The following is a 26,817-nucleotide window of genomic DNA, read 5'->3' on the forward strand; positions in this document are numbered from 1 at the left end:
CCGGGAGTTGGGGCTGTCACTAATAATGAGCGCTGGCCTTTCAGCCCAGATCTCTGTGCCTCTCACTACCCATCAAGTTGGCGGTCCCACACAGACAACGCCGCCGCCGGCTCGAGCGCCGCCACGACCTGCAGGGTCGAGCCGGGCGGAGGAGGACCAGGCCCCGCACACCGTCGGCTCCGGGAACCGGGAGGGATCCGTGAGCCGGAGCGGAGCCGGAGGGGCGGGACGGGGCGGCGGCGGAGGACGCTGCCCCCTAGGGGCGCCGAGTCGCGGCGGGGGGCGGCGAGAGGGGCGGAGGCCGGAGGCGGTGCTGGGCAGGCCGCGCCGTCGGGCGGGGCGGTCCTCGGCTGGCCGGGCCCCGGCGGGGCGGGCAAGAACACCGAGCCGGAGCGGCGGCGGCGAACGGCGGCGGCGGCGCGGGCACGACGGAGCGCGGGATCCTCGCCGTGAGCCTCGGGCTCGGGCCTGGCGAGGCGGCGTCACCGCGAAGCCACCGGGGAGATGGCTGAGTCCCCGCCGCCCGGCGCGGCCGCTCAAAGTTCCGGCGAGGACCCGGAGAGGGGCGGGGAGCGGCGAACGGAGGAGCCCGAGGAACCGCGCGGTGCTGCCGCCCGCGGCACGGACCGGGAGGACGAGGCGGGGCCCTCAGAGCCGGACTCGCCGGTGGCCGCCCCCTTCTTCCTGCTGTACCCGGGCGATGGAGGCGCGGGCTTCGCGGCGCGGCCCCCGCCGCAGCGCGCCTGGAGGACCCCGCCGTCGCCCGGCTCCCCGCTGCCCTTCCTGCTTCTGAGCTACCCGAGCGGCGGCAGCGGCGGCAAACACCGTGAGTGTTGGGGACGGGGACGCGGCGGCGACCGGCTCAGCAGAGCCCCGCCTCTCGCCGGGCTCCGAAACCGCGCGGGCTGGGGCTGGTGGGGTCCGCGCGCGGGGACGAGGGCTGTGGCTGTGCCCCTCGGTGGCGGCGTCCCCTCGGTGGGATCCACCTCTCGTCTCGCCCAGGCCTCGCTCCCCCTCGGCCTCCACGTGCTGGGACCGAGGCGTCCCCTGGCGCCGGCCGGCGGCGCCGCGCACTGGCGCCCTTCCCGGAGGAACCGCGGAGCTAGCGTCCGGGTCCGGCTGACGCGCCCCCGCCGGTTCCCAGCCGCCTTGGCCAAGTAGGTGTGGCTGCCGCGCCGCCGCCCTGCGGCCTCAGCCCGGCGGGCGAGGGAATTTCTAGGAGCGGTCCCGAAACCCATAAGTGAGAGTCGTAACCACCCCCTACCCCACCGCTCAAGTGAGAAGCAAAATGGTTTCGGGGTGCGCGAGAGGAAGGGAAGAGAAAGTGTGGCTTGGGAAGGGCACCTCCCAGTGTTGTGTCTTTTGTCAGGAAGATGCTTCCACGCCTTAAAGCCATGGCCACACTCTAGCCCCCTAAATGCAGCGACTAACCCCCCCCCCCCCCCCCCCCCCCCCCCCCCCCCCCCCCCCCCCNGCCGCTACCGATGCTGTTTCGGGCAACAAATGTTTGTTGCTGCTGGCCATGAGCCGGCCTATAAGAATAGGTAATGTGAGGACTGAAGTGTCGGGATGGTTTAAAGAGACAAGACCTTTTTCCGATAAGAAAATGTCGCTGATAACTCAAAAGATGCTACTGTAAATGCCAAACACCTTGCTATAGGTAGGAGTTCTGAAAAGGGAGAGAAAGTTGCCTGGGGTAAGTGAAGCTGCCTCTCCCTCCGTATTTTTAAAGCTATTCGGTGAGTTTCTTGATTTGACAGCTCTCTGCAACCAAGAAACTGACTTGGCCTTTTCTGTCTCCCCGTCCAACCCTGTGGAAAAGATAAACATTTGTTGAATGTCTCCTATGCACATGTACCGTGATTATCATGGCTTTCAAGTCTCTGTGAGTGTACAGTGCCCCCTTTTCAAATGAGGAAGCTGAAGATCAGACTAAATTACATTATTTGTCCTCAGTAAACCTAAGAGAAACAAACATGACCCAGATTCCTTCTCTTCCATGACGGTGCTCTTTAATCAAACATCAGATATCCAAAACTGAGATTGTAGTGTAGTCAGGAAGTTAGCAGGGTGGAGCTATTGGATCCAGCAAGTGCAAGTCTCGTGTTGCCTCTCTGCTTGCCTAAAAAGTGGTCCTAGATTGACCTGGCTGAGTCTTAACAAATACCGCGTTTTGTTTGAGGTGTGTGCTCTAATCTCCAGATAGGAAGAATTCAGGTAGGAGTTGAGTCCTTTTGTATGGCGGAGGAGGTAAATTAAGAATTTTCTCCATGCTGAATACTCTTCATTTTCAAGGAATAGGCTTGCTTTGTACAGCTGTTCTGTTCCTTTTCTGTGTGTTCTGCTTGTTACAACGGCATCCCTGTAGAATGAAGGAGGCACTCCGAGGAGTTCTCCGTGCGGTAACTCTACATGATTTGACATAGATTTTGTTTTCACCTGTTGGCTATTTCCAATTGTAGGGATTATTTTAATTCCTCTTGATTTTGTTTGACTCTTTCTGCTCAGTAAAGATTGACTTTATTTTCAAGTATTTACTTTTAAGTATTATTAGAACTGAGGAGCTAAGTGTGACCATGATAGGAATCAAAGTTTCTGGGGTTGAATCTTGCACGTGCCAAGCAAGCACTCTGCCACCAAGGTCATGTGTATGATGTTACCCTGTGGTCATGGTACTAGCATGTGGACTGATGTCTTAGCACATAAACGTCTTAGAATTAACTGTTTTTTTTTTTTTCTGAAACAGTTCAGGTATAAAAGCTCAGAAGAATACTGAGAAAGCATGACTCCCCCCTCCTCTGCTTGACTAGTTATTGACTGTCCATTCTAGAAAAGCATCCTGGACTGTGTCTCACTGTAGCTCTGGCTGTCCCGAAACTCTTTCTGTAGACCTGGCTGGTCTCAATCTCACAGCGATCCACCTGCTTCTGACTCCCAAGTGCTGGGATTAAAAGTATGCACCACTATGCCGTGCTACATACTCCTGAAAAGATTTGTTTTTAATTACACATATGTATACATGTGTAAGGAAATGCCAGTGCCCACAGGTATTGGATACCCACTGGTGTTACAGACAGCTGTGAGCTGCCAGGTGTGGGTGCTGGGAACCAAACTTGGGTCCTCTGGGACTTCAGTACACTCTTAACCACTTGGCTGTCTCTCTAAACTGTTGAAGAATACTTTATCCAAATTTCAAATTAAAGTATTTCTTTTGAGTTTTGTTTTCACATGATTTTATTGGTACTTTAGAAACTGTGCAAATGTCAGAAGGGTAAAGGCCTCTGTCTTACCACCAGGACAGCACATGGACTCAAACCCAGCCCCAAATGACTGTACTGTAACCATGTTTTGCTTAGAACCCTTTCTTTCCCCCACTCTTTTTTTTTTTCTATGAGAGATACGGTTTTGATAGACAGCCCAGACTAGCCTTGAGCTTGAAGTTGTCTTCTGTCCTTAGCCTCTAAGACGCTGGGATTTGTGAGTGTGTGCCACCGTACCCTTCGAACCCAATTTTCACCTCCTGATTTGTGTCCCAAACGTATATAAAATGCACAAGTCTTAACACTCTGTTAAGATACTGTTGTTATTTTAGAAACTGTGGCTGTTCTTACATGCCTGTTTTCTTGAGGCGGACTCTCATTTAGCCAGGAATAGCCTCAGCTTTGTTGCGTGATTAAGAGCGGTGTTGATCTCCTGATCCACTTGCCTCTAACTCCCCAGTGGGGTCCCATCACCTTTGTCCTGTGCTGATTTCTTATGTTAACCTGAATTCAGAAAGCTGTGTTGTTAAATAACAGTGTGAGCACAAAGAAGTATCCAAACAGAAGAGATAATCTACCCTAAGGTTTTTAGGGTTTATACATTTGGCATAAAATTGTATTGGCTATAGCTTCATAAAATCAACATGGAAGAGTCAAAAGGTGGCTTCTGATAAGCTACGGTGGATTTTTGTTCCTTTCTGAATAATTTCTTGCTTGTTTGGTTTTTGATACTCAATTCTTTTTCCCCCCTTGAGAGAAAATCTCACTGTGGAGCACTGGTTAGCCTGGAACTTACTTTGCAGACCAAACTGGCTATGAACTCACAGAGATCTACCTGCCCCTGCCTCCTGATTGCCGGGATTCAAGGTGTGTGCCGCCACGCCTGGTTATGCTCTTGTTCCTAAATTTTACGTTCGCTACCATACTTTTGAAAATTAAGTGTATAATAACTACAAATAGCACATAGATCCGTTGCCATTGCTTAGATGTTTTATGGGACAAGTGTTGGACATGCCAAGTGCCTTTCTATTTTGTGGGCCCCAGGACCACCACCCCATCACGTTCAATGTCAGATGACACCATACTTTTGAACTGGATTAACTTTCAGGACTTTTTCATAATTCGAGTGCATCTACGATCATATTTTATTGTCTCTTTTCCCTCTTGGTATATGTGACCTGTGATTTCTGATCAGCTGTCTTGCAGTTGACTTTTAATGCCTTCCTTTTTCTATTACACCATACAGGTCTTGTTGTGAGTAAACAACACACAACACAGAGTTGTAAACTCACTTAAAACATGAGATGGAGAAGGAGGGGGCACGAGGAGCTTTAATTATCAGCTTCACACAGTCTAGAATCACCTGGGAAAAGCCGCTCAGTGGCGGATTATGTAGATGAGGTTGCTACGTGGACATGGATGTGAGGTGTTATCTTTGTTATATTATAGAAGCAAAAAAGACCTTCGCATTGTGGGGAACACCATTATTGGGCAGGGGATCTTGGACTGTGTAAGTATAGAGGGTGCTAAGTATAAGTAGCTCTTGTCTGTGGATGTGACTAATTGCTTCAAATTCCTGCTTTGACTTTCCCACAATGATAGACTTGCCACCTCGCATTGTCAGCCAAGTCAGCCCTTTCTTCCTGGAAGTTGCTTTTGTCGCGGTGTTTCTCCTGAAGCAACAGGAAACAGACATGGTCCAATGTGCGTAGTTGTGAGCGGGCACGCACGGAGAAGTCAAAAGACAGCTTTGGGGTATTGGTTCTTTCCTTCTGTTGTGGGTTACAAGAATCGAACTCAGGGCATCAGGCTTGCACAGCAAGTGTTTTTACCTGCTGGGCCATCTTGCTGGCCTAGTTGTTTTAAACTTGGTTACACAGTTCTTCAGCAAGAGCTTTGTAGATGGCAAGATTGTGTATCAGAAGGCTGACCTCCCCGCCCCCCCCCAAACACACAGCCTCTATCTGTAGTAATTCTCTTCTTTTCTGTAGACCAAGGTGCCTCAAACTCTGCTCTGCCCGCCTCTGCCTCCCAAGGTCTGGGATTAAAGGCATGCACCGCCACAGCCCCCAGTAGTTCTTCTCTTCGTCCAACTCCCAGAGCTATAGCAGATACTTATGTTTAAGGTTATATGCAAGAAAAAGAGCCCACACCTCTTGTCATTTTTTTCCCATTACAGTAGGATACAAACTACGTCTCATTCATAAAGAAGACACTGTCTGTCCATCCTGTCTTTTTTTTTAATATTTATTTATTTATTATGTATACAATATTCTGTGAGTGTGCCTGCAGACCAGAAGAGGGCACCAGACCTCATTACAGATGGTTGTGAGCCACCATGTGGTTGCTGGGAATTGAACTCAGGACCTTTGGAAGAGCAGACAATGTTCTTAACCTCTGAGCCATCTCTCCAGCCCCCATCCTGTCTTTGTGTGTGCCTGTTTGAGACTGAGAAGAGATAGAAGAGGGATAGGGTGTGGGGAGAGGGGGATAAGAATCTCAAAAAAGCCAGTGTCAGTGTGACTACCCATTTCAAAGACTATCCAGCAGTGAGGACCACGGGTGACTCCTGATAGTTCTGATGATGAGACATGGAGATGGAACTTGATTCTCGGGTGTGCACTTGCAAATCCATACTGTGTGCAAGGAACGTCTAGATTTACAAATATGTGTATGGGTGTGCTGCCTGCATGTATGTCTGCACCATGTGCGCGTGTAGAAAAGGACATCAGATCTGGAACTGGAGTTACAGATGGTTGTGAGCTGCCATGTCAGTACTGAGAATTGAGCCTGGATCAAAATTGTGAGCAGCATGCAACAGTCCTGAGTTTAATCACCAATGCAGGAAGAAAGAAGCAAAACCAATTATATGGTAGGAAGTATTTTCAGAATTACAAAGCAGGGGCACTTAGAGGGCACTAATAGGATTGTGACCTGTCCATGTCCTTTTCTCTGTGTCTGTAGGATGTGCCACAGCTGGCTTCAAACTCACGATCCTCATACCTCATCCTTCTCAGTGCTGGGGTTACAGGTGTGCATTGCTATATCCTGTTTACTGCAGCTGTTTTCTGGATAACTGTGGAAAGATCCATAGTCCTAAGACTTACCAGGACTCCTGACCAGAATGGCATTCCTCTTGGTAAAGCCTATTTAGCAACTTCCTGGCTCGAATCTTTTCCTTTTCTTTTCCTTTTTTTTTTTTTTTCTTTTTTTTTTTTTTTTTTCTGAGACAGGGTTTCTCTGTAGTTTAGGAGCCTGTCCTGGAATTAGCCCTTGTAGACCAGGCTAGCCTTGAACTCACAGAGATCTGCCTACTTCTACCTCCCAAGTGCTGAGATTAAAGGCGGGCACCACCACCTCCTGACAGGGCTCTAATTTTGTTTGGTATCAAGTGGACTGGATGCTCAGCTGATGTTGGAAGGACTGGGAATGGGGCAGAGGAGAGAGAGTTTGAAAGAATAGTGTAAGGTCTGTTCAAGTGCATGAGAAGAGATCGGCAGGACAAGAGGCATGGGAAAGCAGAAGTCATCTAAAATGTAAATCTTCTAACTTTAGAATCTGTTAGGGATTCTCCACGGTTATTTCTCTACTTCTGCTGTGTAGGCCCAATACGGGCTTCAACACTGCTGTCCCTTTTACAGTGTTAATACTTGGGAGAATTCTGACCCATCACTCCTCCTTCCTCACAACGTGAAGATCGTCACAGTGTACGCTTTGCTCACATCTGCTTTTTTCCTGAGTTGCTCTCATAAACATCTATCTTTACAAATTTGTCGTGAAGAGAATCATGTTTTGTTTCGAGCATTCTCAGAAGCAGAAACACTTTACTGTAATGACGGTGGCTGGCGCTACAAACCGCATGCTCCGTGCCCAGTGCCGTGCCAGCACTTTATTTAATTCTAAATAACAGTTTCCTGTTTGGTAGTGAGAAAGGGACAAAGACAAAGGCAGAGGCAGGTGGATCTCTGAATTCAAGGCCAACCTGGTCTATACATAGGGAGTTCCCGGCCAGCCAGGGCTGCACAGTGAGACCCTGTCTCAAAAGAGAGGGGGAACCTGGAGGGACAAACAGGTGAGTTATTTGGGAAAGGTTTCTTGGTTTCTCTCTGGTGACATAGGACTCCCTGAGGACTTTCTGCTTCAAGAGGCGACGTGGCTCTACCAAGAACCTCTCCTTTCCTTTTTTTTTTCATCTGGAATCATGGCCTAGATTGGGTTTGTCTTTTCAGGCAACAGTCCTCTAGAGTTTGTTCTTTACTAAAACCATCTCTGCTATCAGTGAAATCTGTAAGTCATAAATTTGATAGAATAGTTTATGTACGTACTGACTGGTCCACGTGTGTGGCAGGGACTTTGGAACTTTTTGGACACCTGTGGCGCTGCTAGTGCAGTCCTTGTTTTTTCACTGTTCTTGCCCTGTGCGTGTTGAGTGCCTGAATCTTTTTTTTTGTTTGTTTGTTTGTTTGTTTTGGTTTTTCGAGACAGGGTTTCTCTGTGGTTTTGGAGCCTGTCCTGGAACTAGCTCTGTAGACCAGGCTGGTCTCGAACTCACAGAGATCCGCCTGCCTCTGCCTCCCAAGTGCTGAGATTAAAGCCGTTCGCCACCACCGCCTGGCCCTAAGTGCCTGAATCTTGTATATACTGGAAAAGCTGGGGTGGGAGGATCTTAAGAGGAGGCCAGCCTGGGCTACATATCAAGACCCTGTCAAAAAGGAAGAGAATAAGGGAAAAACAACCTGGAATCTTGTTTCTTAAACATACATTTGTGTAGAACTGAAAATTTTTCAAGGTTGAAGCGTTTTTTTTTTTAATGGGAAAATACCATTTTATGTACAGAGAGTGCTTTGACATTGCATCTCTCCACCAGTAAGCGTCCGCTGGCACAGATGTTTGGTAGGTACTGTGTTGAGTAACATCTATGTTTCTTCTCGTAGGGCTGTACTGTCTGCAACGCTGGTCATTTGGTTTATTTTATGGCTGAGCAAATGGAGGGGAGGGGAGGAGAGATTTCCCAGAGACATTTAATAGTAAGCTGTTGAAGTCTGCATGTGTAAGCCGTTGCTTCCTGCCCTGAGCTATGAAGTCAGCGCTACATCCCAAGGTGGAAGTTATTTCTGGTCTTATGCTGGTTAATTTTATTAAGTGAAGATGAGACATTGCAGTCCTCCGCTGGTATTTGCTTCTGGCAAAATAATAACTCAGCTTCCTGGGTATAATCATTTTATAATCGCTTATTGTCTTCTTTGGTTAGTATCTACAAACTGATAATGAGCCTACCGAGAATAGAAACCTCAGGTTGAAGAATTCTGACAACTCCAAGTAAACCCCTGCTTTCCAAGTGCTGAGATTAAAGGCATGCGCCACCACCGCCCAACCAAATTGACAATTTTAAAAGAGCCATTATGTGCAGATTAAGAACTGTAATAAGGAGGCCACTAGTTAGTTCCCAGCCGCTTAGCCCCCAAATAATCACACAGAAACTGTGTGACTGTTTTTTTTTGTCTATGTGATTATCTTTTTTTAAATTTTATTGATTTTTACTGAGCTCTACATTTTTCTCTGATCTCCTCCCTTCCTCTCCCCTCCCATTAAACCCTCTCCCAAGGTCCAGTGCTCCCAATTTACTCAGGAGATCTTGTCTTTTTCTACTTCCCAAGTAGATTAGATCTATGTATGTCTCTCTTAGGGTCCTCATAGTTGTCTAGGTTCTCTGGGATTGTGATTTGTAGGCTGGTTCTTTGCTTTATATTTAAAAACCACTTATGAGTGAGTACATGTGATTCTTTATGAGTCTGGGTTACCTCACTCAAAATGATGTTTTCTAGCTCCATCCATTTGCCTACAAAAATCAAGATGTCACCATTTTTTTCTGCTGTGTAGTACTCCATTGTGCAAATGTACCACAGTTTCCTTATCCATTCTTCTGTCAAGGGGCATTAGGTTGTTTCCAGGTTGATTGACAATGCTGCTATGAACGTAGTTGAGCACATGCCCTTGTGGCACAATTGAGCATCCTTTGGATATATACCCAAAAGTGATATTACTGGGTCTTGAGGAAGGCTGTTTCCTAATTTTCTGAGAAATCACCACACTGACATCCAAAGGGGCTGTACCAACTTGCATTCCCACCAGCAATGTAGAAGTGTTCCCTTTACCCCACAACCTCTCTAGCTTAAGTTTTCATCAGTGTTTTTGATCTTAGCCATTCTTACAGGTATGGAAGATGGAATCTCAGAGTTGAGAAACTGTATTCTTTAAATCACTGCTTGGCCCAATTAGCCCTAGCTTCTTATTGGCTAACTTTTACATCTTAATTTAACCCATCTCCATTAATCTGTGCATCACCACGAGGTCATGGCCTACCAGCAAAGTTTCAGCATGTCTGTCTCTGGTGACAGCTCCATGGCTTCTCCCTGACTCCACCTCCCTTTTTCCAGCATTCAGTTTAGTTTTCCCCACCTAGATCTGCTATAAGCCAAAAGCAGTTCCTATATTAACTGATATTTACAGCATACAGAGGGGAATCCCACATCACTTCCCCTTTTCTGTTAAATGAAAAGGAAAGTTTTAACATAGTAAAATTACATATAACAAAGCATATATCAAGCAAGAATTACAGTTACAATATTTATATCTACTTTATCTTTTATAATAACTAAGGAAAACTATAACTACCCATTCTTCAACTCCATCAAAGACTCCAGAAGGATATAAGATTACCTAAGTAAACAGGAAGTGCATTGTAAGCAACTTCCAAAACTCTAGAATTGACATAGAGACATCTCGCTGCCTGGACAGTTACCCAAAGGTCTTTGTACCATTTGGGGCACCCATCTTCAGCTACCAGGCCCATAGTATCCAGCAGACTTTTCCATGAAGCAGGAAATTTCAAAGACAGTTCTACCTATATTGGTAGTTTGTCAGTCATTTTCTTCTGTGTCCTGCAGAAGGTCTAGCAGACTCTTTCATGAAGCAGGAACCACGAAGGATCATCTCACCTTTAGGCAAGTTCAGCAGTCATTTCTCTGTGGGTCCTGCATGTCCAGTTCATCAAGCAGTCCAGGCAAGAGCAGTTTCTTGCTCAAATGGCTAACCAACTCCATAAGGAGCCTCTTCAATGCCCATCTTCTTCTTGAAGTAGACTGGTACTGCCAGGAGCAGATGTGTCTTGTTGTCAGGAAATGTCCTAAGTTCTTAAAACATTTTAAATGCCATATTCTGAAGGTTTTTGAAAGATTTGAAGTATACCTATCTAACTAAAATATATCTCTATATATCTAGAAAACCTAACTAACATGACTACAAGCTTGATTATTAAAGATGACTCTCTATTAACCTATTTTTCTTAATTATTCATTACATTTTTAAATGAGCTGCACAAACACAATACCTTAATAAGAGGGAAAATATACATATAAAAATTGACCTTAAATTTGTACCAGCAAACCAAGATCCATAGCAATGCAATCTCTAGAGCAAGGAACTAAAGAAAAACAGGAGGCAGCTAAGTGCAGGAGGAGTGAGAAGTGGAGCTCAGTTGGGAGAAGGCGCAACTCGCATGCACAAAGCCTTGTGTTCGATCCCTGGCAGCCCATACACTAGCCATGCTATTTTACACCTGGAATCTCAGAACTCGGCAGGTAGAAGCCAGAGGATAAGAAGTTCAGGACCATTCTCAGCTACATCGTGAGTTCAAGGCCACCTTAAAATACCTGAGACCCTGTCTCTAGAACATGGAAAGAGGGGGAGCCTGGGCATATAGTTCAAGTGGTGAAGTGTTGGCCACGCAAGCATAAGAACCCAATTTTAATCCCCAAATTCCAGGTAAAAAAGCTGGGTGTGGTAGCACCTGCTGTAAGCACTGCTGAGAGAGACAGGAGGATCCCTGGGTCTTCTGTCTAGCCAGTCTAGCCTGTTTGCTGAGCTTCAGGACAAATGAGAGACCCTGTTTCAGACAAGATTAATGACCCCTTGAGAACAGCACCCAAGGTTGACCTTGGGCCTCCACGCTTCTGTTATTGGTAGTGGAGCTGAAGCAGTGTAGTACTTACAAGGACAAGGACCTATCGATCCTTGGGCCTATGAAAAATAGCCAGACCTGCAGGGAGACTGAGACAGGTGAATCCTGGGATTTGCTGACCACAGACAGCCTAGCTTAACTGCTAAGCTCCGGGCCAGTGAGAGACCCTGTTCGGATGAGTGTGCATACCACACACACACACACACACACACACACACACACACACACGTACATACACACACACACAGTAAATATGCAATATTGAGTGAAAGACTTAGAAGTTATTTATTATCATGAAACTATTAGAACCAAACTAAATATATTGTTTAGTCTTTCATATATTTGTGATCTTTTTTGTTTGTTTTGTTTTGTTTTGTTTTGAGACAGGGTTTCTCTGTGTAACAGCCCTAGCTCTCCTGGAACTAGCTCTATAGACCAGGCTGGCTTTGAACTCACAGAGATCTTTCTGCCTCTGCCTCCCAAGTGCTGGGATTAAAGGTGTATGTCACTACTGCCCAGCATTGTGATCCTGTTTTTAAAGTAAAGCTCAGATTGGTCTCTAATTCACTATGTAAATTTTGGTCTTCCTACTGGGGATTGCATGTCTGTGCTATCACACATCAGATAATATTACATAAAATCCAGAATATGGTGTCTATATGGAAGGAAAACAAGGACTGGAGATATAGCTCAGCTGATATGGACTGGAGATAAGAGCTCTGTTCTTGCAAAGGACCTGGGTTTGGTTCCCAGCACCTACATGGCAGCTTACAACCATCTCTAACTCCAGTTCCTAACATCTGATGCTCCTTTCTGGCCTCCTTGGAAACCAGAAACTAATGTGGTGCACATAACATGAATGCATGCAAATAAAACACTTGCCCATTGCCAGGCGGTGGTGGTGCACACCTTAATCCCAGCATGTGGGAGGCAGAGGCAGGCGGATCTCTGTGAGTTTGAGGCCAACCTGGACTACAAGAGCTAGTCCAGGACAGGCTCCAAAGCCACAGAGAAACCCTGTCTTGAAAAAAACCCAAAAAAAATAAAAATAAAAAAAAGACACTTGCCCACCTAGAGCGAAAATGAACATTTGAAAAGCAAAGGTTGAGTACTGCTCCTATTGCAGTTGGTTCTGAAAAGCAAAGGCAGTTCGGAGGAGCGAGCGCGCATACATTCATCCTTGTAACTTGTTGGCTCATTTCTCCAGCTAAGCCATGGTTTCATAGATGATGGTTAATGCTTTGCAGAATTAAAATTGTACAGTGACGCGATTCTTTAAAAGCCTGTAGGGCTCATTTTAGAAGACGATTTCCCTTCATTTATCTTCTTCCTGGATCTGGATGTATCATATGTGGGTTTTTTTTTTTTTTTTTTGCGACAGAGTTTTCTCTGTGTAGCCCTGGCTATCCTGGAAGTCACTTTGGAGACCAGGCTGACCTCGAATCCACAGAGATCAACTTGTCTCTGCCTCCCAAGTGCTGGGGTTGAAGGCATGCGCCACCACTCCTGGCAGCATTACATGTTCTTAACCTAGAGGTCTACCCGAGCAAAGACTACACAGTGAAGTGGTTTCTAGCTGTCACAGTGTCTCCCCAGGGTGACAGCAGAGGGAACCAAGTGAGGCATCCATCATAGTGTCCGTTGGCGGGGTTAGCCCTCGCCACCACAGAACAGGAAAAATGTGAGAGGGTTGGTTCTCCCTCTCTCAGAAGCTTTCCACTTATGAAGTGTTTCTGAGCTAAGTGTGGAAGCCCAGGGGAGAGGGAGGCCAGGCAGAGCTGGTTTGTGAGACTTCAGAGTATGAACTGAAAAGGCTGATTTTTAAAAGGTTCTCTTCAGATCAGGGACTGGTCACTCACGTTTAGAATCTTTGGAAGGACGCTGCCTGAGTGCTGAAGTTGCAGAGTGTTAAAGAAAACAGCTTAGGGGAGCAGACGGCAGATCAGCCACCTGGCCTTTGCGTGATCCTGGGCCAGTTCCTTGTGTGTATGAGGACACACGAGTGTCGGCTCTGCAGCGTGCTTAGGACAACGCCGTGTGGCTTTTTGTAAGCACCTAACAGAAAACAGAAATTCCGTGAATGAGGTCATTACCTTGATGAGAGTTTGTCCATGCTGCACAACAGGGGCCTTGGACCTAACAAGTCAGTCTTTGTCTTGTAGCCACATCTGAGTGCGGGCCGCAGTTTACGAGGAATGTAACTTCCACCCGAGATGTGCGTCTTGTTTGCTTTGAGTCACTCAGTGTAGAAAATCCAAGCTGTATAAACAGAGCACAATCCATAGTGGTTTGGGTTCCACTCCTTCGCCCTTCTCACAGCCACCTCGAAAATACATGCAGTTATTGACAAATAGGTTCAAATGAGGAAAACAGTGCAGTGTAGCTCATAGTGTATACAGGAGAAAAGGGTAATGCTTTTCGTGATGCTGGGGACAGAACTTAGTGCATGCCAGGGCAGTAACTCTACCAATACTAAACCGTTCAGAAGTCCAGATTGCATGTCTTACCGATGGCTTAATGTTTTCTTTTTATGTGACGACAGTGATGTATTTATGTATTAGTAAAGACCAAGTATAAAACGGCACTTTGAAATACTTCGAAGTGTTTTTGTTAACTTCTATAAGTTGTGCTGTTTTAGAATAATTTCATTGCTTATGAACAATGGGTGATTGTGATGATGACTCAGTGGGCTTTATCTGATGGGCAGGTGTAACTCACGCTGAAGGTAAGGGTGCTCTTACCAGATGCTGTTGTTTTTTAAATCACTCCAATCCTGCCACAGACTGTCAGACAGATAGGGCAAACTAATGGGTTTTTCTTTCCTATCCAAAGCTGTAGTTGCAGTGGGTTCTCTCTCTGTGTCCTCTGGCTGAGTAGAATGGGATTGGGAGAGGTCAGAGGATCTTAGCCAAGCTTCTTGCTCAATAACCAAACGTTCCTGCTGTGCTGTCTTCATCAGTCTGGATCCCTTTCATGGTTAGTAAGGTTACCTGGTTGGGGAAAAGATAGCATAGCATAGTTTGTGACCAGTCTGAACTAGTTCAGTATTTGTCCATTAGCATGATTCCTGTTTGGGGGTTCACTTTCAGCAGCTCCACTGTAGTCTGAGAACACTAAGGTTAAAATTCCAGAACTCTGCAGTTTCATTACTTTTAAATTGCACTCCATTCTAAAGAGCGTCATGAGATCTTACCTCTTTCTGCTCCTAGCTCAAAGCATGGATCTCTTTGTCTGGTGTATTCACCCTGGAGGTGCTCCCTCCTGCTCTCCGGTCAGCTGCCCTGTGCTAAGTTCCCATTGTGCTGTCATCTGACGCTAGGTCATAATGGCTCCATAACCCACCACAGTGGGCCATGCTACCCTCTCCTCTCATTGCAAGAAGAGATGGGAGTTCAGGAAATAAGGTGTGTGTATGTGTGTATGCACACACACTTGAGCATGTGGAGGCCCCAGGAAATGTTGTTCCACGGGACAGCTCCACAGTTCCTTAGTTTTTGAGACAATCTCTCATTGGCCTGGAGTTCAGCCATTAGGTTAGGCTGGCTGCCCAGCAAGCCCCAGGAACACACCTGTCTCTGTCTGCCTCGAGCCGCGCCCCCAGGCCCAACTGCTTTACTTGGTCCCTGGGGATTGAGTTCCTGTCTTCATCCTCCCTTGACAAGCCCCTTCCTGACCAAATCATCTCTACAGCACAGCAAGATGTTTTAGGGGCTGGAAACATAGTTGAGTTGGTCGAATGCTTTCCTAGCATTGCACAATGTTCTGGAATTGATCTTCAGAACAGTATAAACCACATGTAGCAGCAAAATCTGTCATTTTAGTACTTGGGAGGTATGAGCAAGGAAATCAACTGTTTCCTCCTCAGCTATATAGGGAGTTCAAGGCCAGCCTGTACCATACAATTCCTGTCTCAAGGAAAAAGGGGGAAAAGGTTATTTTCAACAGGCCACATTCATTTATCCTTTACTGTGATATTTTAATAATTCTATTTTATAATTAGATATTGATTTCCTTGGTTTTGTTTGTTTGTTTGTTTTTCAAGACTGGGTTTCTCTGTATAGTCCTGGCTGTTCTGGAATTCCCTCTGTAGATGATGCTGGCCTTGAACTTGGATATCCACCTGTCAGTGCCTCCTGAGTACTATAATTAAAGGCATGTATGCCCAGCAGTTATTAATCTCTTCTTACTCTACCTAATTTATAAATTGAGCAGTCATATGTATGTACAGTATAAGAAAACAACTATCATTGGTTTTAGACATCTGGAAAACATGGAATGCACCCTGCAGATAGTGGGAGAGTCTGTACTGGACCCCAGACAAACAAGAGCACCCAAAGTCATTATGTATTTGTTGTCCTGTGTTTTCAACTATGTCATTGACCTGGAGCCTTTTCTTCCCCCATTTTCCTCCTCACCCATCACTTTTTTGAGACAGAATCTCATGTGACCTAGGCTGGGCTGGTGTCAAACTTGCTATATGGCTAAATATAAATTTGTTATATGAGCGCTAGAATTACAAGCATGTGCCATCCATTCCCCATGCCTGACTGGATTAGGTTTCTTTTTGAGATAAGGTCTCTCTCTATATAGCCCTGGCTGTCTGGGTTAGACTTCTTTTCTTTTTAAAATAATTTATCTTTATTTTATGTGCATTGGCGTTTTGTCTGCGTGTATGAGGGTATCAGTTACAGACACTTGTGAGCTGCCTGTGGGCACTAGGAATTGAACCTGGCTCCTCAGGAAGAGCACTCAGCGCTCTCAACCACTGAGCCACCTCTCCAGCCCTGAGTTAGATTTCTCGAAGAGATATTTTTCTCCTTTAAAATGAAACCCTTAAATGGGGGGTGGGTGTCTTTGGTCACTAAAATATTTTAAAAGTGTTGCTCTTGCCTCTTAGGTAGCTCAGAAAGCTACTTCCTGACTTTGTGTGGTCAGGGCATGATTAGTAACACAATTGAATTGCACACATATTGACTGATTTCAGAATTTAATTATGTGTCCAGTACATTCCAGGAAAGGAAGATTTTTAAAACTATAACATGGTTTTAATCTCTCTTTAGAAACGCACTTCATAGTTATAGCAGACACTTAATGTATCAAAAGGAAAAGGAGTTGCCATTGATCAGGAAGGATTTTATTTTTTTAGCTTTAAGATTTTGTGTGTGTGTGTGTGTGTGCGCGCGCGTTTTACTGTCTTAAAAAGTAAGTCTTTTGTATTTTATAAAACCAAATTATAAATGCCTAAGAATAAGATACCTTAGAAAACCTGTTTTAGCTATTCATTAAATGTCATCTTTTGCTGGGTGGTGGAGGCTCACGTCTTTAACCCCAGCACTCAGGAGGCTGAGGCAGGCTGATCTATGTAAGTTCAAGGCCAGCCTGGTCTACAGAGTGAGTTCCAGGTCAGCCAGGGCTACACAGAGAAACCCTGTTTTGAGGGGAGGGGAAGAAAAAAAATCACCTTTTTTGTAGTAAAGAATTTCAATAACAATGTTCAAGGGGAGAAGTGAATCAAGTGCTTAGTAAATTATTCTGATTGCTTCTTATCACAGAGCATTATCTAATATTGCCCTGCTTTCCTGCCCTTCTGCTCAAGAGAGTAGAGAATTGATGAGGATCTGTGCATTGTGTTAGGTCTGCTCCTAGTTTGACTAGCACAGTCTGGAAGTGGGCTGTGCAGGATGAGAGAAGCAGCCTAATTGCTCTTCCTGCATCAGCAGCATCTATAAAGCATCCTGGGAATTGCTCGCCCAGCGCGCTCTCGGAGCAGCTGGTCACATGAGCCTGAATTTTCAGTTCAGTTCATTAGTCAGCCATTTTGGTCAACACCCTGCTTACTGCGCACAGCCAATCCTGTTAGAACTCAGCATCCCGGCTCGTCTGAGCAGGTCCTGTAGTGATTTCTGCTGGTCAAATTTTTTTCAGATAGATTTAAAATATAGGTTGATTTTTTTTGTATTTTCTTTTGTATTTTTTTCTGCACAAAGAAGGAGGATTTTTTAATTTATTCATGCTAAGACCAATTTTTGAAAACCAGCTTTATAAGACAGCATTGGGTGTGTAGGATTTTAGCCTATAGATAGCCCGGCTGGAATAAAGAGAAAGGAAGATAAAGGAGAGGACGCTGGGAGAAGACGGACACCATCTAATTTTGCTAACTGTTAGGAATTGCCAGTAAAAAAAAAGATAGTATAGAATTGTTTACTTTGAGCAGTTTGCTCTATAAGGAATTTTTCTTTTCTCTTCCTTTTTTTTTTCCCCAACGTCTCCTATTCCAATTTCTAAAAGCTTTGTTTTAAGAGCTTGGTATTTGTTTTTTTTGTTTTTGTTTTTTTTTTTTTTTTGGTTCCGAGGTCTTATTTATTTGTGTGTGTGTGTGTGTTGTGTGTGTGTGTGTTGTGGTCCCAGCTGAGTCATCATGTCGGCCCTGACGCCTCCGACTGACATGCCAACCCCCACCACTGACAAGATCACACAGGCTGCCATGGAGACCATCTACCTTTGCAAATTCCGAGTGTCAATGGATGGAGAATGGCTCTGCCTGCGAGAGCTGGATGACATCTCCCTTACACCTGACCCAGAGCCTACCCATGAAGGTACGGTCAGACCCCAGCTGTTAGCTCCGCTCTCTGCAGCGGCCTCATTGTCTCAGGCCGGGAGGGTCAGAGGAGGGGAGAAGCCCCTCTTGGCTTTTCTTATTATCCAGGGCTCAGCTTCCCTGCACCCCCGCCCCGCCCCTGTCTCTGCTTACTGGGGAAAGGATTTTTTCCCTCCCCCCCCAGGTCTCCTTTCTGCACATGCTTGTGTTCTGTTATAGTTCTTTGTCTGAAAGCCCTTCAAAGGGAACAGTTGAGGTCATTGAAACATCGGTTGCTAACAGATAGGGAAAGAGCTATCAATTGTGTTCCTTCTTTAAAATACTATCGAGATTAGTGATTTCTAACAGTAAATTAAGAAAGCACAATTGTAGTTACAGGCTATAACAAATTCAGTGGAAAAGCCAGAGGAGTGTTCTGTCAACTGGATATTGTGAAACAGGCGATGGCACCTGGAAAACACGCGAGAAAGTTGCTCTTTTAAATAGTATTAAGTGGGGAAGCAGTTTTCAATTCAGTGCTTAGGGATGCGGCCTCTTAACAAAAGCCTCTCCTGACGAGGCTAAGCATTATTAGTAAGGCTGTTCCTGTGGGGTTTTGTACATGTATATACACGTGTGTATATACATATGTGCATGTATATGTATACACACACAGACTTATCTTTACAGTTGCAACTAATCTTGTAGGTTGTATTTTAGCTTATACTCCCTTATTTCCCTGATACCAAGCTGCTGCAAATATAATGGCTTCTTGGCTATGTTATTCTTCAAAAAACAAAAATGAAAACGTTAGCATGAACAAGAAATCCTTTATGAACGCTGGCCTGGTACTTAGGCATATCTGCAGGACAGGTGCACTGCACATAGCAAGTTGGAGTTAGGAAAAGTGATTCCACGCCTTTGACCTTGGGTTGCAATTGTATCCAGATTCAGATTACTCTACTGTGTGTGGTGAGGATTTCTTCTTTCCAGTCAGATTGAGCCTTGAGAAAGTTTTAGAGTTAAGATTGCAAAACAAAAGCTGTCACTTTGTATGTTTCTTCCTAACAGTGTTTTAGTAGTTTTAAAGATGTTTGGCATCTGTTAAGTTGATTCTGTCAGTTGAACAGCTTCCTTTAGTTATGTTTCAGAATGTGCGCAAGGGTTGGAGGCCATCAGCTAAAATTCTGTACAATGCTGGTACTGTTTACACACCCTCCAATGCTTTACCAGTCTTTACTAAAGAAAAGTACCAAGAAATCTTTTAGCTAGTGCTCTTGACGTATTTGGTTTGAGAGTCCCTATTCATTTTGAAAGTCATACTATGAAATATTACCCTAATTATAAAACCTAGTTTCCCCGTTTCCTAAAGATATTTTTGAGTATATATTTGCCTCTGTGGTGAACACAACTCTGCTGTTGAGTTTGTTTAAACATTTGCAATAATGCTGTTTGAATTCTTGGTTGAGAAGTGTGTCGCTGCTGACAGCAGCTGTAGTAGTAAGGACAAAGAGTGAGAGGTGCAGACAGACTCAGGGCACACCCTTTGATCTAGGAAGACAGGCCCTAGTCACTTAGAAAGGATGTGAAACTTCATAAGATTCTAGCAGTATATTGGGGGCATTTTGCCTTAAGTTAGGTGAAAAAAACAATTATTTCACATGAATTTTTTTAAAGTATAAAGCCAAGGAAACATTTGAATTGTAATGTTCTAGAAAACCGGGAGGTACTCCGTGGGAGGTTTGTTTCTTTGCTCTACTGACTGAGTCTAAACAGCAATTTAGACCCAAGAAATGTCTGCTTTCCTTCTAAAACCCTTGACAACTATTCAATTTAACTGTGTGGTCAGTGGCTGTATGAGTAACTGAGAAACTGGAACTCCTAATGCCTAGTCTGTCTCCTGGTTGATTTATACAGAAAAGATCTGACCACTCAAATCCCAGAGACCGCTCGATTTCACAAAAGAAAACGGACAAAATCATTCTCTCTAGAGATGCTGTGGACTCCAAGTCTTGTTTTCTGAAACAGTTCCTGTCCCTCACTCCGAGGGCACCGTGTAGGAAGGCCCTTCTGCCCACTGCAGTGCTTTGATTCCTTCACTCCAAGCTTGTTGGCATTCGAAATGACCCGTCTTTCTTGTGTGTCCTCTCCCCAAAACTAAAAGCTAATCTGGTCAGCATAAAGTATTGAGTCTGCTGGAAAGGAGAGGGAGGGGCCAGGGAAGCTTCCCAGCACAGGCCTGAGCTAGACCTTGATCAGCAAGGCTGTGGGGCAGGGCTCCTCCGTCTGTCCTGAGCTATCCCTGTGAAGGAAAAGCAGGTGGTCAGAAACCTGCAGCACTGTGTGGCATCGCAGGGCGTGAGGTTGGAAAGATAACTCTCTGACATTGGGCACCTGGGCTTGATAACTGAGGGGCTTTATACCTAGGTTTACTATGAATGAAGTTTCTTAATACGGAGTGAGCACACTTGCAGCAACATTGTGGGTAGATCAGGACGATAAATGCTCTCTAGGGACCCTAGCTATGACTAATAAAATGATCCAGGTGAGAGATAACAAATCCAGTCTGAAGTAGTGAACAGTGAACAGAGGGAAGTGGAAATTTCTTGATGAAAAGCAGCCAGCCAGAGGCTGGAGAGGAGAATGGCACAAGACCTCGGTGGCTGCCAAGCCTTTATCTTAGGTCTCCCGAGTCCTTTTCACCAGTAAAGATTGCAAAAGCAAGACAGGGCTCGCTCTCTGTGCTAATAGACCGTGGCCAACAAAGGAGGCATTATCATGCCATCGTTTAACCTTCCAGCCACCCCACAGAAGCTCGCTCTAGTTGACTCTACTTATTGTTATCCTGTCATATAAACAATATACAGTTCCCTTAAAGAGCTGAATGTAGTGATTTAGGATAGGACTGGTTTTTCTTTTGTCTTGTCAACACCAGAAGAACAGTCTCACCTGTGTGAAACTGAGTTTCTTTGGCTGTTGTGTTGTCTTGCTTTTGAGACAGGCTCTCGTACAGCCCAGACTGGCCTTGAACCTGCTCTGGAGGCTTGGCTGGCCTTGAACCCTTGCGGGTGTGTGCTGATTTAGAAACACAGCTGCCACTGAACTGAACTAGTGTTTGATTATTTTTTTTTTAATTTCTGGAAGCATAGTGGAAGTTTGAAGTAAAGGACTTGTAAAACTAGCACACCCTGCATGGCATGGGTCTGGGAGCTGGCTGGGGCAATGAGGGGGAGAAAGAAGGACAGACACGCGTGCAGAAGAGCTGGGCTCACGTCGTGCGGCACCAACTACTGCAGCAATCGGGAACCTCAGTGTGTGTGTTGTGCTCAGCATTGAGGGAGGAGTCAGCTAGTCTCCAGAGAGTCCACGGGTGAGCAGTCTCAGGCAGTAAACATCCAGGAGGGAGCTGCACTCGCTGGTTCCTGCACACGCTGGTCAATCATTTGTAAACACTTGCACGGACCAGACCAAGGCCTTTCCAATCCTGAGCTGGGCCCGTGTCAAACAACAGCCCGCTCCATGAAGCATTGTGGGTACTCAGAGGCTGTGCCCTTGGTTTTCCCAAGAATGGAAGCAAAATGCTTTACACGTGTTTCTGGTCCGTTTCTGAGATGGAGTGATGTGCTTTGTGGGGTTTTGTGGTCCTTTACATCTGGATTTCTTAGAGCCGCATTCTTGAAACAAGTTTGTGTACTTCCTCCAGAGTCAGGAGAATAAGAAACAAGACTGTCTTCAGAGACTTTCGTAAACGTCAGGTATGGGGACAGGGTAGGTATCGCCGTCCTAGTTCCAAGTGTTAGCAGCAACTTGTCTATGGTTGTGGCCCCACTTAAAATCAGGTTACCCCATTGGTTACCTAGCTGGCAGTGTATGTTTATAAATCCCTTGGTATCTTAAAGAGAATCTTTAAAGAATGAAGTCCTGAGCCTTTGTGTTTTATCTGTTATGGGATTAAATTGATTTTAAGTTAAAAGTCTCAAATAGTATTCTATTTCAAGAGAGAAAATAATACGCTTAGTTTTATTACCTTTACTTCGTAAATTGATGATTTTTGGATAGATTTGTGTAAAAGAAATCTCTAAATCGTTCTTACACTAAATCTCCACCTTCCTAAGCTCATGTCCCCTTTTCCCTTTTCTTCCATATTCCTACACTTCCTTATCTGTTGGGGATATTTGTAGGGTTTGTTGGCTAACAAGTTTGTTTTTTTTTTTCTTCAGTGTAGAGCTGGAGAGGGCTCAGAGGGCGAGGTGCATGCCATGCAAGCTTAAGGACCTGGGTTCCTATGCCCAGAAGTGTGGCTGCACAGACATGAAATCCCAGCCCTGGAGACAAACAGGAGAGAAGGTTCCATGGGGGTCTCTGGCCAGCCGGGCTCGCCTGACCAATGAGCTCCAGGTTCAGTGTGAGGTCAAAAGCTACTGAGAATGACACTAGATGTCAATATCTGGCCCATGCGCATGCGCCTACATTTATGTGCGTATATATACATGCATATACCGCATGCATAATGGCTACGCTTACACAGAGGTTTAGGAGCCAGGTGGGGCAGTACACATCAGAAATGGTAGCTGCTTGAGAGTCTGACGCAAGATGATAAAACCTAAATTAATCCTTGCTGCATTCCAGTTTCCTGGCTCAAAAATAGAAAACGGTAGGAAAGTAAACCTGTTACCAGGAACTGTCCAGTTCTCCATTAACCCAATCCAGCATTAAGAAGAGATGCATGGGGCTGGAGAGATGGCTCAAAGGTTAAGAACATTGACTGATCAGAGGTCCTGAGTTCAATTCCCAGCAACCACATGGTGTTTAACAGTCATCTATAATGAGATCTGGTACTCTCTTCGGTGTGTGGGCACACATGGACTGTTGTATACATAATAAATAAATAATTTTTTTTAAAATAAGAAATGCATGGATGGTCTGTTAGCTGTATTAAACAAACAGAAAGCAACTCTAAGTTTGCATAATTCTACGTACGTTTGAAGTTTATTTTTTTGTTTGTTTTGTTTTTTTGAGATGTGGTTTCTCTGTGTAGTCCTAGTCCTGGCAGTCCTTGAACTCACTCTGTAGACAGACTGGCCTTGAATTCACAGAGATCCACCTGCCTCTGTCTTCCTTCAGAGTGCTGGGATTAAAAGGTGTTCTCTGCCACTGCCCAGTTTTTTTTTTCTTAAGGCATGATCTTACTGTGTAGCCTGGGCTAACCTGATACTCATTGTTTAACCTAGGCTAGCCCCAACCTCTTGACCTCCTGATCACTGGGATTGTATGGTTATTGACTTAAAATACTCTTCTCAAATACAGATAACAAAAAATGGTATGAGAGGATTATTTATTCATTTATTATTTAATTATTTTTTTGATCAGGGTCTCACTCTGTAGCCCTGGCTGGCTTAGGACATGCTGAGAAATGAGGCTCCGCTCCTTTAACTTAAGGTTGCTACAGTGCATGATAACAGAACATGCCAAGACTGACAGTGCAGACCAGGGCTCCCTCCAGCATCTGCCTTGGCCTTGCTGGCCAGATGTGCAGCATCTGTAGTAGTAAGAAGAGAGAGGTTCGTAGGAAATACAAGCGGGCAGTGGGCATAAGACTTCAGACCAGGAGTGTGTTTTTGTCTGTTAGTTTATTAGTTTTGTGCATCCCTCGAGGCAGAGTTTTGTCCTTGGGGCTGAATATCGCCTGCTTGCCAAGACCTCCTAATCAGAGTGAAGGTTACAGTGAACCTGTGAAGCAAGTGTGAGCTGCTGGTTTGTCAAAGGGCAGTCTTGGTTTCTTAGAAACCGCAGTGTGGATTCAAACCCAGACAGCACTTACCACTGGCGAGATTTCCCAAAGGATAGTACAGGGGCAGGTTTGGAATACGGTGTTTGTATATTCCCACTGGGTTGATCATCTCAAGGTGAGAGCGTAGGGTTTGCCATCTAGAGACTGGTAGATGCTGATGCCAAGATCTCCCTGTTGACATGAAGTATTTCTACCCATTCATGTGTACAAGCATAGCCAGGGATTCACATATGTTTGAATAAAAAAGAGTGCATATCCCAGTGTGTATTTTACAGGAGAAGCACAAGGAGGTCAGAAGGCACCAGACCCTCCAGAACTGGAGTTATGGGTGGTTGTGAGCATACGGTGCTGGAAACCAAAGCTTGGTCCTCTGCAAGAACAGTCAGTGCTTAGAACCCCTAAGCAGCCATCCCTTCAGCCCCATTAATCTTATGAGAAAAGATTACTAAAATAGCTTTCCTCTGCTTGTTTCTGATGTTTGAAAACTATTTAGCTCATGTCCACTTTACCTACCATGTTAGAATATGGTTTCATATAAAGTTGTTACTGCTTGTGGATGATGGCATTCGGTACTGATGGAAGTATGGGAAGAAGACGCGGGCTCTGCCAGGAGCATGGGTTGCAAAGCCATGTTTGTTTGTTTGTGTTTTTGTTTTTTTGAGACAGGGTTTCTCTGTGTAGCTTTGGAACCTGCCCTGGAACTCACTCTGTAGACCAGGCTGGCCTCAAACTCACAGAGATCTACCTGCCTCTGCCTCCTATGTGCTAGAATTGAAGGCGTACCACCACCGCCAGCGGAAAAGCCTTTTTAATGAATTATTTGTTAATATTTTTTGTGTGTATGCATGAGCACACACATTCATGATGCTGGGTGTGGTGTACATGACACAGCTCACATGTGGAGGTCACAGGACAACTGTGAAGTACCTTTTGTGGGTTCTGGTATTCACAGTCTACAAGAGCTAGTTCCAGGACAGGCTCCAAAACTACATCAAACCCTGTCTCAAAAAAAATTATGTATTTATATGTATGTATGTGAACCTGAGTGACATCCTGCACTATGTATGTGCAGGAACCCATGGAGGGCAAAAGAGAGTGTCAGATCTCTGGGAACTTGAGTAAGAGACCATGCTATTGCTGGTAACCAGACATGGGCCCTCTGCACGAGCAGTAAGTACTCATAACTGATTAGCCATCTTTCCAGCGTAGAGGTAAAGAATTTTCATCATATGTATGTGAAAATATTCTGGCTTGTGGTAGCAGAACCTCAAAAGGCACTTAATAGCCTAAGAGAAAAATAATGCAAATGTGTAAAACATCTACATAACAAGCACTAAATACTGATGTGGAAGAATATTTAGTAGGCTAATACTCAGAATATAATTTCCACCATACTTTTTCATAATTCATCAAATTATCCTATGTAGTATATAGCCTAGTGTATTATTGTAATTCTCCTTTTGCTATGCTTGGTTTGTAAATTAAACTTTATTGTAGTTGTGTTTGTATACAAACACAAAACTGCAGAGTATTTAGAGGGGAAAACATAATAGTCAGAGTGTGTTGGTTGCAGATTTGAGCATGGAAAAGAGGGACCGTTGTACATAAAGCATTCTCTCTCCCAAAGGTCAGAATGCAACTCTCTGTAAGTCTTTAAGGAACATTCTGGAGAATAGACCCCATTCTAGGCCTTAAAAGAAGTTAGATTTGTTTCCTGTATTTCCATTTCCAGAGGTGGCACCCTAAAGCAACAGAGATTTATTCTGTCACAGTTATGGGTACCAGATGTCAGAAACCTTTGTTTTAAGCTAAGATTAAAGCTGCTCTTTCCAAGAGATTTGGGAGAGTCTGTCCTTGCTGCTTCCGGTACTTGATGGCCGGCAGCATCCCATGGCTTATGGGTTCATCACTTGAATCTGCCTTCACGTTCGCTTTGCTTCTGTTCCCTTATCGTGCTCTGTTACAAGGACATTTGTGATTTCATTTCCAAGGTAGTCACAGAATCTGACATTCAGTTACATCTGTAGAAACTACTTCCAAACCAAATACCATTTATAAGTTCTAGGGGCTGGGATATGAATATCTTTTGGGGCCTTTTGTTTTAACTCATCACAAAGAATCCATGAGCATTAAAATCTTAAAATAATACAAAGTATTGTTTTTCTGATAAAACGCTTAAATTTATAATCACTGGATAAATATGAAAAATTACACCTTTGGAAACTAAAATACAGACTTCTAAGTATTCATAAATCAAGTCACAATAAAAAATACCTCAAGCTGAATGAACTTGGAGGCTCAACATTTCAGAACTTACAGGAAGCAGTAAACAACACTTAAGAAGAAATTTATGGATTTAAACTCTTGTATTTGCAAAGAATAAAGTGCTAAATATTTCTTACTTAAGCAGTTTCAAAAAAAAAAAAGCAAGAAAATTGGGTGTAATGGCACACCTGTGACTCCAGGAATATGATTTTGCAGGAGCGTATGTATGTGCTCTAGCCCCTGTGTGCTGTAGCCACTGTGTGCTCTAGACAGCTAGGTGTCACGGCCACTGTGTGCTCTGGCCATGCATGTGCCATAGCCAGTGTGTGTCATAGACACCTATGTGCCATCACCACAACTTTCAATACAAAATACACATAAACATGCAAAAGAAAATATAAAAATTATCTCTAGATAGTGAAATTGCAAGTGATTTCTATATTATTCCTACTTCTTTACACCTTCAACGTAGTCAGCAAAGGGTGTCGTCCAGAAATCACTTTTTTTTAATATAATTTTTTATTGAAAAAAAAATTTCCGCCTCCTCCCCGCCTCCCATTTCCCTCCCCGTCTCCCTTTTCCCCTCCTCCTCCCTCTCCTCTCCCCCTCCCCTCACTCCTCTCCCCCTCCCTCTCCAGTCTGAAGGGCAGTCAGGGTTCCCTGCCCTGTGGAAAGTCCAAAGTCCTCCCCGCTCCATCTTGGTCTAGGAAGGTGGCCATCCAAACTGGCTAGGCTCCCACAAAGCCAGAACATGAAGTAGGATCAAAACCCAGTGGCATTGTCCTTGGCTTCTCAGCAGCCCTCATTGTCCGCCATATTCAGAGAGTCCGGTTTTATCCCATGCTTTTTCAGTCGCAGTCCAGCTGGCCTTGGTGAGCTCACAATAGATCAGCCCCACTGTCTC

At 44.9% G+C, this 26,817-nt stretch overlaps 1 protein-coding gene across 4 annotated transcripts in view; it reads left to right on the forward strand.

The window, feature by feature from the left end:
- Positions 1-375: 375 nt before the first annotated feature.
- Positions 376-26,817, forward strand: part of Rufy3 (RUN and FYVE domain containing 3) — a 79,074-nt gene continuing 52,632 nt past the window's right edge. For 2 of the 4 annotated variants that reach the window (XM_050149617.1, XM_050149620.1), the window contains exon 1: positions 376-826. In XM_050149617.1, the coding sequence (XP_050005574.1) occupies positions 505-826 (322 nt within the window). In that variant the 5' untranslated portion in view covers positions 376-504. Of the gene's footprint in view, positions 827-17,665; positions 17,877-26,817 lie in introns of those variants that run through there. The other 2 variants (XM_050149621.1, XM_050149618.1) reach the window with 2 other exon arrangements.

Source organism: Alexandromys fortis, unplaced genomic scaffold (genome assembly GCF_014885135.2).
Source record: "Alexandromys fortis isolate MF-2015 unplaced genomic scaffold, M_Fortis_MF-2015_v1.1 scaffold_0, whole genome shotgun sequence".
Taxonomy (NCBI): domain Eukaryota; kingdom Metazoa; phylum Chordata; class Mammalia; order Rodentia; family Cricetidae; genus Alexandromys; species Alexandromys fortis.